This window comes from Pteronotus mesoamericanus, unplaced genomic scaffold (assembly GCF_021234165.1).
Source record: "Pteronotus mesoamericanus isolate MK-2021 breed Mesoamerican mustached bat unplaced genomic scaffold, CSHL_Meso_final contig_221, whole genome shotgun sequence".
In the NCBI taxonomy this organism is placed as follows: Eukaryota; Metazoa; Chordata; class Mammalia; order Chiroptera; family Mormoopidae; genus Pteronotus; species Pteronotus mesoamericanus.
Genome location: NW_026555092.1, coordinates 249,485 through 262,727, shown reverse-complemented (window position 1 = coordinate 262,727; position 13,243 = coordinate 249,485). Strand labels below are relative to the sequence as shown.

General features: G+C 44.0%; 1 protein-coding gene across 3 annotated transcripts in view; it reads left to right on the top strand.

The window, feature by feature from the left end:
* The first annotated feature begins 2,008 nt into the window (after positions 1 to 2,008).
* UBR4 (ubiquitin protein ligase E3 component n-recognin 4) overlaps positions 2,009 to 13,243 on the top strand; it is a 118,541-nt gene continuing 107,306 nt past the window's right edge. For all 3 annotated transcript variants that reach the window (XM_054571646.1, XM_054571645.1, XM_054571644.1), the window contains exons 1-8: positions 2,009 to 2,248; positions 8,783 to 8,880; positions 10,123 to 10,226; positions 10,966 to 11,095; positions 11,205 to 11,344; positions 11,882 to 11,984; positions 12,118 to 12,259; positions 12,408 to 12,532. In XM_054571646.1, coding sequence (XP_054427621.1) covers positions 2,073 to 2,248; positions 8,783 to 8,880; positions 10,123 to 10,226; positions 10,966 to 11,095; positions 11,205 to 11,344; positions 11,882 to 11,984; positions 12,118 to 12,259; positions 12,408 to 12,532 — 1,018 coding nt within the window. In that variant the 5' untranslated portion in view covers positions 2,009 to 2,072. The remainder of the gene's footprint in view (positions 2,249 to 8,782; positions 8,881 to 10,122; positions 10,227 to 10,965; positions 11,096 to 11,204; positions 11,345 to 11,881; positions 11,985 to 12,117; positions 12,260 to 12,407; positions 12,533 to 13,243) is intronic.

The following is a 13,243-nucleotide window of genomic DNA, read 5'->3' as shown; positions in this document are numbered from 1 at the left end:
ATGACTCTATCACCTCTCTGGTATCAGTTTTAAATTTTTAGTTCTTTGCCCAGCCAGTTGGGATTAAAAGGGAACTAGTATTTCCCACAGGACTTTCCCACTAGTAAGTCCTTCAGTTAATACATACAAATTACTATCCTTTAGTTTCTGTCTGGTTTTCCGGACCAAAGTACGTGTATTAGAAGTTTGTGCTTCATCCAGAAGTCTTTTAAGTCCCTTATTTATCCTATTCCTTTCTTTTGTTATCCAAATTTAGAATGCTGATGTCATTCCAAATCTTTTTAACAACATTAGAACTTCCAATACTGAAATTAATGTGGTATTTATAAAGAAAGATGTTTACCTAGAGTGCTTTTTCCATATCTATGAGCCAGAAATATTAAAAGTATGTAATAAATATATATTAACATACAGGTGGAAATCTCCTTGTGATGCTTTGCATTTGCCTTTTTATTCTTTTTCTCTCTCCCAGCTGCAGCTGATGGAGGAGGAAGGAAGCAGGAACACTTGATCTTTTATTATTTCCTGAAATCCTTCCAAGTGAATCTTTGCAGATTAATTTTGTCCTTTGGGTAAAAATAAAACTGATATCCCAAGAGCCACTATAAAATGCTTGGTATCCAAACTTCTTAGGGTTTCTGTTTGGTATCTTGAAAAAATGCAATATATATTGTGTTACAGAAAGTTTTTCCCTGAATTTAATTTTTATGTTTAAGAATCTTAAACATAAAAAAACATTAAAGGAAAATCCCTACTGTTATCATTGAAACCATGGTTTCCTCCAAGACTGTCCGGGACTGAGTTTATTTCTAATATGAAGTAGGTCTTTTTGCCCCAGCTGGTGTGACTCAGTTGGTCGGGCGTGGCTGTGGTTCTGCAAACCCAAAAGGCTGCCAGTTCCATTGCAGGTTCGATTCCGGGTCAGGGCACATGCCTGGGTTGCAGATTTGGTCCATCCGATGGATGTTTCTGTCCTTCTGTTTCTCCCTCCCTTCCCCTCTCTCTAAAATAAAAAAAATCAAATTAAAAAAAGAAGTAGGTTTTTTCTTACTGAAAGTGCAGATTGATCATCAGCTACCAATTTATCCATCAGCGTTACACGGGTTACCAAAGCTCTTCCAAAACTTAGGAAATTCCATGGCTTCAGGATTTTCAAACCGTCTCCACGGTTCCTGAGAGATTTCTTTATCTAGGCGGACAGCGGCCCACAGGGCCTCGCGCCTGACGTCGTCCACCCAGCCCTCTGTTCCCGATGCACGCACACCTTTCCTCGAGGTAACCGCTTTCCCCTCTTAGATCTGGTATCCACACCGTTTTTTGTTTTGTTTTTTTAAAATAAAACTTAGACATTATGCCCTGTGAATAAAATCTTCCATTCTTTCTTTGCTAGTAGAAAAACGGGGAAAATGGAACCTAACGTGGCAAACTGGAAAAAACGATGCAAATACGTGCTGGGAACATTACTAACGCGGGTAACCCAAACAGAAAGGGGATGTGCGCGCGAAGAAAGGACCAGGGATCACAATAACGGCGGGAGGCGGCGTGGGTAGGAGAAAGCTTTGGAGACAGAGAAGCGCTCTAGTGTTACTATTACAGGTAGCCTCAGGCAGGGGGGCGGCGGGGAAGGCAGAGGCGGAAGACACAGTTCGGCCTCCTCTTCTCTTTATACGTCTGGGGGCGGGGCCATCACCTTCGCCGCGCAGAGTCTACTCCGCGGCACCGGCTTTGCCCCCTGAAACAAAGTGGCCAACTCACCTTTCCCGAGTATCCCGAAACCACAGGGCGCCCACCTTCCCGAACGACTCCCAGCGCGCAGGCGCGGAGGTGAAGGCGCCCCCGTCCTCCCTCGAAGCGCCGCGCCCCGCGCAGGCGCCGCGCCCCCAGACCCGTCCACGGCCGCGCCGCGCTGCCCGGGTGAGAGCAGGGGACACCTCCCCCCGCCTCGCGTGTTTTGGCCCGCGACTGCGTCGCGCAGTCTGACGCGACAGATTGCGTCACTTCCGCCCCCTCCCGGGAGGCGGCGCTGGGCCGGTGGCAATCCCCGGGAGGGAGCCGCAGGAGTACGACGGAAGATGGCGACGAGCGGCGGCGAAGAGGCGGCGGCAGCAGCGCCGGCGCCCGGGGACCCGGCGACGGGGCTGGACACGACCCCGGGCTGGGAGGTGGCTGTGCGGCCCCTGCTGTCCGCGTCCTATTCCGCTTTCGAGATGAAGGAGTTGCCGCAGCTGGTGGCCTCAGTCATCGAGAGGTACCGGGCGGCGGCCCCGGCGGGGCGGGCGTAGGGAGGGGGAGGGGAGGTTGTGCGGGATTGTCCGGACCCGCATCCGGGGCCGCCCTCCGCCGCTCGGGGACCCCCCGGCCCAGCGACGGCTTGGGGGCTCCCGGGCGCTGGCCGACCAGGGCTTGTCTGGGCGTCTTAATGTCAGCCCGTGTAAATCATCTGTGCCTCAGTTTCCCTCCCGAGCAAAACTTTGGAGGTCTCCCTTTCAGGAGGGCGTGGTCGGACCTGTTTGCGAGCGACTTAGAGATGCACCACGCTCTTAGGGGACTGTCCCCGGGGCTGCCCCCTGTGTTAAGGTCAAAGCGCTGATGAGTTTGCATTTCTCGCCGGCACTCGTGCCCCTAGCCTGGGCCGGCGCGGAGCCCGGGCTTTAAACTGGAGACCGACCGCATAATTTAATAACGGTCTCCCCGGGGTGCTGTGATCACTGGGGGCACGTGCTGTCCCTGTGACTGCCGCCACTAGTGACCATTGAGGACTCTCCTGGGGTTGCACTTATTGTATGTTTCCCCCGTAACGGTCTTTGATTAAAAACATTTACGTGTCTTAGTCTAAAAGGTCATTCCCCTCCACCCCCCAAAAGGCGTTCTCTTTCTCTCTCCATAAAATATCTTCGGAGTCTGTGACAGATGGGACTATTGGTTCGGTGTTACAGGGTTCCTTGCGTTTTTGTACAGGGATTCTCAGGTTGTGAGAGTTATGTTAATGGGAAGGCGGGGCTGGTCTCTTCCTGCCTTACGTTGCTCAGAACAATCTTTCATTAGTTTAATGGTAGGCTTGTCTTTGGAGCTGGTCTCACTTTCATTTTTCTAGCCAACCCTTCAGCAACCCCCTGCAGTTGCTGACTGGGTCATTTTGGCTTCCTGCCAACAGGGGTATGTCTAATTGTTATCCAGAAGGTTAGAAATTGCTGTTTATTGCTAAAGGAAAGCCCATGGTTTGGCATATGGTTTATTATAGTGCTTATTGTTAGGTTTGTGTTGCTTCAAATGCGGTGTTTTGTTTTTTTTTAATTATGGTTAAATGATAGTTGAGTCTGGTAACAGTTTTGGTCATAGCTAACTTTACAGGTGGATTTTTCTATCTAATTGTTAAGCCAAGAATGTTCTGAAGATATAAACAAATATCAAAGGTACTGCTCTTAAATTATGTAGCCACTTTTTAACTGTGTTAAGCATTTGGATTGGTGGTTTTTTTCCTGAATTATATTCATCATGTTATTTATAATGGACAGTGTTCCACTCTTTTTAGAACATTTGCTTTTCTGTTTTTGTGGACATGAGCATGTTGTAAGTCATTTTGGACACCCTCCCATGCATCCGATGTTCTGGGCCCATGCCTTTTAAAATGATAATAGTTGAGCAATTCCCTCCAATCTATAAAAGGAGCCAAAACCAAGTACATTAAACTAGGTTTGAATTTTGCCACATAAGTAATAGTGGTGCCTCTCCTATATCCTCTGTTAGCTTAGATAATCAGAGCTGCCTGTGTTTATGGACACTCAGAAGATCTCTCTTCATAGTGTAGAAAAGAGGTCCAAAGTAACAAACTTTTATTGGAAGGCAAGATCCTTGAAGTCTCTTTTCTGATTTTTGTGACTCAGTTAACTTTGAAAGGCTATTAGGTATCCTTGTCAGGGTCTAAGAGAAGAATGTGACCTTAAGAAAAATTTCCCAAAGAAACATCTTGGCTTACAAGTTCTTTGTAGTTAAAACATCTCAACATTATTAAATGTCCAGTCTGGTGTAGAGCAGAGGTTGGCACACTTTTTTTGTAAGGGGTCAGACAAGTAAATATTTACAAGCTACATAGTCTCTGTAGAGAGACTAGTCAGCTCAGCCATTGTGTGGGGAAAGCAACCCCATGTGATACATAAATGAATGGGCGTGGCTGTGTTCCAAAATCCTACTTGTGGACACTTCAATGTGGGTTTTATAAGAGATTTACATGTTTGAAATATTCTTCTTTTAATTTTTTCAGCCATTAAAAATTTTAAAGCCATTTAAAATTTTTCATTGAATATATTGGAATGATATTAATAAAATTGTATAGGTTTCAACTGTAGCCTTCTGTACTCCATCATCTGTATTGTGTTTTCACCACCCAAAATCAAGCCTCCTCCCATCCCCGTTTATTTTCCCGTTACCCTCTGTGTCTCCCCCCACCCCTTCTTCCCCCCTGGCTATCACCATACTGTTGTCTCTTTGCGTTTTGTTTTGTTTTTGCTTAATCCCTTCACCTTTTCCACCCAGCCTCCCAACCCCCTCCCCCTCTGTCAGCTGTCAGTCTGTTCTCGGTGTCTATGATTCTGTTTCTATTTTGTTTGTTAGTAGATTCCACAAAAAGCATTCTTAAATGCGGACTGTACAAACAGGTGACGGGCTGAATTTGGCCTGCAGGCCATAGTTTGTCAACCCCTGATTTGTAACACAAAAACTAGCACTGTGTTATCAGTATTGTGTTTCTCAAGTTTTATTTGCCTTTCAAGGAAAATGAATTGAGGGTGTCAGAACTGCGGAAGCATTTCTTACAGATCCAGCCGAGTGCAGGGCCAGACCAGAGCTGGCCGTGCAGGTGCCTCAGCTGCCATGTTCCTCCTCAGTGGCCACCTCCGTCTGGGCGGTCCCTGCGTTCCTGTCTGTTGTTAGTCTGCCATGCTTTTCTTCCTCTGCTTCCAGGGACCTTTGCTCCCTCTGCCGCCGCCATCTTCCCTCACTGCTTGCCTTTTGGATGTCCTAGTTCCACCAGGCGAACTCTCACGTTCTGTCTGGCATCCTGTTAACCCGCTGAAGTCCTTCTTTTTTGACTGGGGGGGTTGATGACAGATGTCTGAAGAGACTGCTTAGTGCTCTACCGTTATGTTTTCTATCGCTGTTCTTTGATATTTTCATAGTTGGAATTGACCTTTGGGTTAGAAGAAATGGTCGATTTAAAAAAACCCTTCAAAGCCTGTTAAGTTTGGCTTGGTAATCAACTGTGAAACAAAGGAAGAAGAGGTTGGCATGGATAACTTGGGAAGGTACTCTCAAAAGGGTCACTAGATTTTTAAAAGAAAAAGGAACCTGAGTTTTCTTAAAGGGGAGTTTGTTTCTGCTGCCTGTTGCTGGTATGTTTTTAAGAGTAAAGATTAAAAGTCTCTCAAGCACCATTACTTTTCCAGACCAGAAGTGGAGCCAGAACAAGCTTAATGGAGCACACACTCTGTGTGGAATTCAGTACTATAATTGCCGACCATAGCCTGATGTTTTAAGGGACTATGAAACACAGAGGTCCCCTCTTGACTCTGTGCAAGACACAGTGGTAAACATGGCTGTCACTGAGCAATTTGCCTGACTCTTGGTAGATTACACAGAAAAAATGTCCTCTTTCCCGGAGCCAGTCAGCCCTTCCTAGGCTGCGCCGGCGTCCGTAGTGATCAGCCTCTCTGAGTCCCTGTCTCCCAGTGTTTAGGGAGAATTTAGGCCAGAGAGACCCACCTGGGGAGGCAGAGGCTGTTACAGCAGCCTCATCAGATCATGCGCAGGCATTGCCTGAAAGTCCTGAAGGAGAGAAAGGGATGCACGAACACCATGGTCTTTTGAATTTATATGCTATATAGGACCTAAGTTTGTGATTGGTCTATAGGAGAAAAAAGCCTGCTAGCAAATAATAGAGTATCATTGTGAGATTAGTTCTGGTGCTAGTTGGTGTTTCCCTAACTGTACTAACTAGTTAGTGTTTCCCTAGCCATCCTCTGTCAGTGTCGCATTCACCACGGGTTTGTCAAGAGTGCGAGGGACCTCTCTGAAAGCTTTCAGGTCTTTGCTTGGTGTGTATTAAATGCTCGCGGACACACATCGGACGTTCAGTAAACGTACTCTACACTCATATGTTGGTACTCGTTGGCTTCAGAACTCATGAAACCCTGTGCTCGTCGCATTTTGACAAGCAAAAATATTTCAGCACTCCTTGCTCGCTCGGTACGCGTCGGTTTTGGCACTGGTCATGAGTTCAGGAACAAATTGACGAGTACTGAAGTACCACTGTGTTTTAAAATATAACTTATTAATGCACTCAGTATGCTTGTTTTGTGATGGTAGGTATCATGAATCAAGGCAGCATAATGGGTTTTATACTTGGGAGTTTATGATTCTGATGAGGTGAAAGAGGTCTGTGGAATTTCCACAGTTACCCCCAAAAAGATTTGACTTGTATCTTGTCTAAGAGGGAGAAATGAAGTGAATCCTTCATCTTTTATTTTGCCCTTTCGGATTTCTACCACTTCCTAAAAAAACTATGTATTTCCAGACCCTTCCAGTTCTTTTTCACTTACACGTCAAAGTGGATTTCTCTGATTTGGCTGCTTAGCTGCTGTTGCCCTTTGTCCTCTGCGTCACGTTCACTCCATACGGAGTACAAATGCCCTGTCTTCCCACAGCGTTTCAGACTCAGCGGAGCTGCTGGCGCAAAGTTAGAGAGGACAGATGGTTGAGGAAGACAGCCTGATTGCTCAGAGGAGGGAGAGGTTTCTTAAAGGATTTTTTATTTCTCTTTCTCTGTGTTATATTTGCCTTGGGTTTCTTTTTTCTTCTCCTTCCTACCTACCTTTTTGCCCTTTGTCCCTTCTTTCATGTCTTTGCATCCTCTGGTGTTTTCATCAGATTCTTGGGGAAGGAGGGTGGGGCCAGAAAGTGTGGCAGTGCATCTTTATTAGGTGACTCATAAGCACTTGTTTCTTTAAAACCAAGCGATAGCGTGTCGTCCTTGACCACATGTTTACTCCCTCCTTCACAGGTTTTTAAAACTAATTTCCCCAGGTTCATCCTTAGCTTGCCCTAAGCAAATGGCAAGCGGAGCTCAGGACTGCCCTCCCTCCCCCCCCCCACCCGCCACTGCCATGCTAAGTGTCCATCTTTCCCCAGAGTGCATTATGGTTTCTTTATTGGAAGCAAGGGGGGGTGGGGGGGGGTGTGGTGGTGGTGGTGGTGGTGTGTGTGTGTGTGTGTGTGTTGGAGCAAGGCAGTTTGTATGTGTGTGTGTGTGTGTGTGTGTGTTTCAGGCAGGAAGTAGGATTTGTAAGGTCACAACGGGGTGACATTGAAGCAGGCAGTTAAATGAGTTTATTCCTATATTTTGAATCTAGTTCACTCTCTGGCTGGGAATGAAAGCAACAGAGTAAGTTCCTCGTTTGGGTGGGCAGTTTTTCTCTTAGTCTTGGTAAACCCATTTAGCAGAAAAACATGGCTCTGAAGTTTTGAAATAAAGCTCAGTAAAATACATCAAACTATGGGGTGGAAAAACTTTAGAACAGTGAACAAGAAAGTGTAAGGATGGAAGTGAAGGAACAACTATGCAAATGTACTAGCAAAGGGGTTTAAGTAGGAATTTTTTTGCTGATTATGATATGACACTTATCAATGTGATGGTCATTGGACACTAATGCCATTTGGTTTAAAGGTTTTTGTTTCTTCCTTTTTGTTCATTTGACAAATAGGGAGAAATGATCATTGGTGGGTAGGAAGATCCTTGTACATCATAAGTGTTTCGTAAATATCTTGGTGAAGAAATTGGCCCAAGATGAGGAACTGATCTTTGATAAATCCCCACATAACCAACTGTTTGCAATGCCAGACTCTTAAGCACTGTTTTAGGTGATTCATCATTCATGTTGGCACCTTCTGAATGTTGAACTTGTCTTTTTGGCTCCTGTGTTGATTTGGCAAGTGGACACAGTCCTTAGTGTTTACATTTCCTTTCCTAGGCTGATACTTCTGGTTAGAGAATCAGCTCATTGAGGAAACTATGTAGCCACATTGCTCAGCCCTTTCCATTTAATAAGATACATTTTAGTCTTTTCATTGCCGCCTTGTGTGGTGGATTAGCACCTGATTGAAGACATAAATGTATTCAGCTTTTAGACCCAGTTGGGCTCCAGACTTTCACATGGAAGAGGGAGTTCTTCAGCCAAAGGTTGGAATGTGACTAAAAGTCACTGAATTTGTTGTGATCTAGCTGTATCCTACCAGGGAGAGGCGTAGGGTGGAGAACTCTAGTACCTAGTGACTTCTGGATTTTGGCACCAGTTAAATGATTTCTTCCCTTGAAACACGGATTGTTTTTAAGTTACTGCATTATGGGCTAGCCTTGTTTGGTCTTCAGAAGGGGTCGCAGTCATCTGCATTCCTACCAACAATATTTTAAGTGCTCTTGTCTACCCTTGTTGGCCAGCACATGGATTATTAGGTTTTGGTCTTTGCCAATTATAATACAGGACAAAATGGTATCCTCTTAATGTTTTTCCTTTAGCCTTTGCCATTCACTAAGCCAGATATTTTGGACAAATTACTTAATTTTAATTCTCTAAGCTTCACATTCTCAGTTTTGAATATCGGGATGATAATGGTGCTTTCCAAGTAGAGGTGCTACAAGGATTAAGTGAGATAATGCCTATACATGAATGGATAAGGTGTCTGGCATATAGTGAGCAGTAGGTAAATCTTGGCCAAATTATTTCCTTTGCAGTGAATCAGAAATCCTCCACCATGAGAAGCAGTATGAGCCGTTCTACTCGTCTTTTGTTGCACTTTCTACACACTATATTACAACAGTTTGCAGCCTCAGTAAGTATTCCACTCTTGTCACTCTCTTCTGAGGGCTTCTGAATAGGGGATTGTGTATCTTCCTGTTAGGGTGTCTGAACAAGTTGTTAATGAAGTCTGTATTTTAGCACTTTTGACCCATTCATCCAAGAGTGGGGACAATGGTCAGTGTGATAAGGCTCCAGGAGTTGTTTGTTTTTTTGTTTGTTTGTTTTTTACCTAGGCTAACTGGAAGGGATTTAAAAACTACTTCATTTGGACACCTGCTTCATAACCCATTAAGTTAACCTTCTTTGCCCTCTTAATCAAAAGTATTTTATTGATTTCATAAACGTAATTACAGGTCTCTTAATTTCTGGGGTGGTTGGGGGGATAGGTGGATACCAACCTGGGTTTAGCAGCCACAAACCAAGGCTCTATTTTTTATTTGGTTTTGGCAAGAAAGTGAACCCTCCTTTTGTGCGTCTGGTATGTGAAAATATTTCACTTTCAGTTCCCCACCTTTAATCTTTTTTCTAATCAAAAAGTCACCAAGCCCCTATTTTCCACTATCTGAATATTTGCATTTTCACATTTAAAAAAAATCTTATATAGTTCTGAAAAATTTTAATGATTTGTTTACTGAAATAGCTTCTAAGCAAGTAAAATGAAAGGAAGTTACAGGGTTGCTGAGTAATCTTTGTGTCCAATGCTGTTTATTATAGGCACTGGCTACTGGCGAAAGAATTACTTTTAGCTTGAAGAAACTTCTTGTAGGAAGCTCCTTGCAAAAAGGCATTTAGAATATATGGGGGAAAAGTAGTATATTCTAGTGGTTAAGGACGAGCACTCTAGAGCAGGACTTCCTGATGTTGACTCCAGGTGTGTGTGACTTGGGCAAGCCATGAAGTCTCTCTATGGTTATCTATTTAAAAAAACAAAAAAGAGAGAGCAGGTAACAGCCATACCAACCTCAAAGAATTGGTTTAAGGATTGAGTTAATATATTTGAACTTCTTGGTACTTAGGATGATCTATTTCTTATAATTAACTTAGTTTCTAGCAAATGTAAAGTAAATTGATTGGTAAGCAATTGACGGTTATCAGTGACAAAAAGCGTTTGTTTGCCCCTTTGGGTTGTTGGTTCTGAATAATTATTATCATGAAAATATTGAAAATGTTGGCTATATGGAGCTCAATATATATATTTTGTTTGATATATTGACTGTGAGGGTGAAGTGAGTTATAGACGTTTGAGGTTAAGAAAAGCTTATTACTTTCTCAGTTCCCCGGAACCAACTTCAGTCGGTGGCAGCAGCCTGTAAAGTCTTGATTGAGTTTTCACTCCTCCGTCTGGAGAACCCAGATGAGGCTTGCGCTGTGTCCCAGGTGAGAGTGATGGGTCTGTTTCTGAATCTTATTTTGAGGTGGGATTGTGGGAAGGTGGAGAAGGGGTGGGATAGAGCAGGCGTTGGCAAACTTGGTCTGTAGTGGGCCAGATAGTAAATCATTTGCTGCTGACCATGCAGTTCCTGTTGCAACACGCCGCTGCCTTTGTGGTGTGAAAGCCACAGACAGTACGTGAATGCATGCGCACAGCTGTGGCGCGGTGAACTTTATTTACAAACACAGGCAGGGGGCTGAATTGGCACTGTGGCTTTCCAGCCTCTGGTGAAGAGGGCTGCTAGGGGCTTTTACAGGGATTCTAGTTACATACCTGCAAGGCCAGGCAAGTAACACTAAGTGTGCTGGCTGAGATGGGCGCATGACTCAGCTCTGAAGGGGCCAATCACTGTTCGGCTCCAGCGTACTGTTGCCGCGCAGCCGCGGGGGCTCAAAGGCTCACTACTGTAACTTGTGGATTATTGAGAGATAAGAAATCTGGACTGCCATGTTTTAAAAAGTTAACATTATCTTCAAATTGAAAACCCAACAACATTGTGAGAAGAGTGAGACAAATCTGCAAGCCAGATATGGTCAGAGGACCATCAGCTTGTGATCTCTGCTTTAGTGTGTTTTCCTGAGATTGTAGTTCTTGGTAGGAGCCTGCATTTGGCCCTGTGCCAGTTAGAAGTCTCAAAAGAGTCGAATCTTCTGGAAGATGTACTTGAATCTGTTTTCTTTTCAGAAACACTTGATTCTCCTCATCAAGGGCCTGTGCACTGGCTGTAGCCGACTAGACAGAACAGAAATCATCACGTTTACAGCAATGATGAAATCGGCCAAACTGCCACAGACGGTGAAGACGCTCTCAGATGGTGATTGTTCTTTGCCAGACTTGGTTACTCGGCCGCGTCCCTGGCCCGCTTTTTCCAGTTCTGCTTCCTGGCTGTGCCCTCCTCACCCGTTTGCTTTTGTATTTCACAGTGGAAGATCAGAAAGAGCTCGCCTCACCAGTAAGCCCCGAGCTGAGGCAGAAGGAGGTGCAGATGAATTTTCTGAACCAGCTGACATCAGTTTTCAACCCTAGAACTATAGCGTCACCGTCCATAGGCCCACAGACTCCGGTGAGTTACTTCAGCCAAATGTCCTTGTTAAGGTGGCGATACTAGGAAAAAAATGAGGAACAAATACATTTTATGTTTGTCATGTAAAATGATGTATGTGCCTGTGGTAGGGAAAAATTGAAGAATACAAACCAAAATAAAAGTAAAACTCACTCTGTCTCTTTCTGTTCATAGTTATTACTACTTTGACAGCTATTTTCTAACAATTCTCATTGTAAATAAGCAGATTTAAAGACTATGTTCTCTGTAAAAGGTATCATTCTATAGTAGCTGTAGGAGATATGTATATATATATCTATCTATATATATATATATATTTTTTTTTTAAAGTGATATATTTCCCCCCTCCTTTTGGGAAAATAACTTGTATTTTCCCCAGCACTAGGGAGGAATCTCTCCTCATTAACTGAGGAGTCGGAAGAGTGTTCATGGAGCTGCTACGTAGGTTGGATAGTTGGTTCTGTTCTGAACTCCAGAGCAACAGTCAACAGATGATAGTATCATGATAGGCCTTTGGTGTCCTTTGTTTTTCTGCAGGTGGAAGGAGAAAATGATGAGCAGCCATCCACAGATCAAACCTCTGCTATCAAAACCAAGAATGTGTTCATAGCTCAAAATGTGGCTAGCCTTCAAGAGCTTGGTAAGACTCTTAGTTGTTGTCAGAAAGCTGGTTCCTCTGCTTTCAGAAATTCCTTACGTGGAAAAGAATCAAGCAATCAAAGAATCAGCAGACAGAAGCTCGTTTGTAAGGTTGAGCTTTTTCATTAATTCAGGTGGCTCAGAGAAGCTACTGCGTGTGTGTTTGAACCTGCCATATTTCCTACGCTACATCAATCGGTTTCAAGATGCAGTGCTGGCCAATTCCTTCTTCATAATGCCCGCGACAGTAGCAGATGCCACTGCTGTTCGTAATGGGTAAGGTGTTCCAGGGGACATATATTTTACATTAATGCTGTCCTCAAAGAGAGAGAAACTGGTTAGTTTTTATGGCGCGCCTACTTTCAGATTATAGAAGCAACCGATTCAAGGAGACACTTTTGTCATTTTCTCTGCTGCATTCCAGCTTTCATTCACTGGTGATCGATGTAACCATGGCATTGGATACCCTTTCGCTACCCGTGTTGGAACCTCTCAATCCTTCTCGTCTGCAAGATGTGACAGTCCTCAGCCTAAGTTGCCTATATGCAGGTGAGGAGTTAAAGTGTCTGATCTCATTTTCTCAGTCAAGCACAGATATACTTTCCAGAAACCATGAGATCCTTCTGGATACACTCTCCCCCTTTACCTTTACTTACTCCCTTCCCCCAAGAGTCATCTAATATCCTTTCTAGGTGAGATAAGAGCTCAATAGGAATCTTGTAAATTGTCCTGTTGTTGTTCAAGAACTGGCATTGTGTTATGAGCGTATTTAATTCCATAGTGTGTGCAGATAGTAAGTGTCTACTATATGAAAAGCAACATGCCAAGTGCAACTGGGATATAGAGGTGAATAATATGTAATCCCTGCCTTCAGGGAGCCTACACCTGAGCAGATGGACCGCATAGTAAAATATAAAACAGGAGGTGCCAAAGGCAGCAAGAGAAGCATAGTATATTAGGGGCACACAAAGAAGGGAGAGATTGAGTCTCGCTGTGGGAACAGGTTTGAGGAGGGCTTTATAGAACAGGTGGTATCTGTTTATATTGATAAATATGACAAGTGTTCTTCATGCTTCCACAAACCCCATTTCTAGTGAACATTCTTCCATGGAAGTGGGGCCTGACAGCTGGTGTTGACTCTTTTTAAAGTTATTGTCACTGTGACTTTTTAACCCCTGGTTTTAAATATCACAGTTCTGGGATGTCTTGGAACGTATAACAATTTCTGATGTTTACTTGGTTTTGTAAGTGAGGATTTGA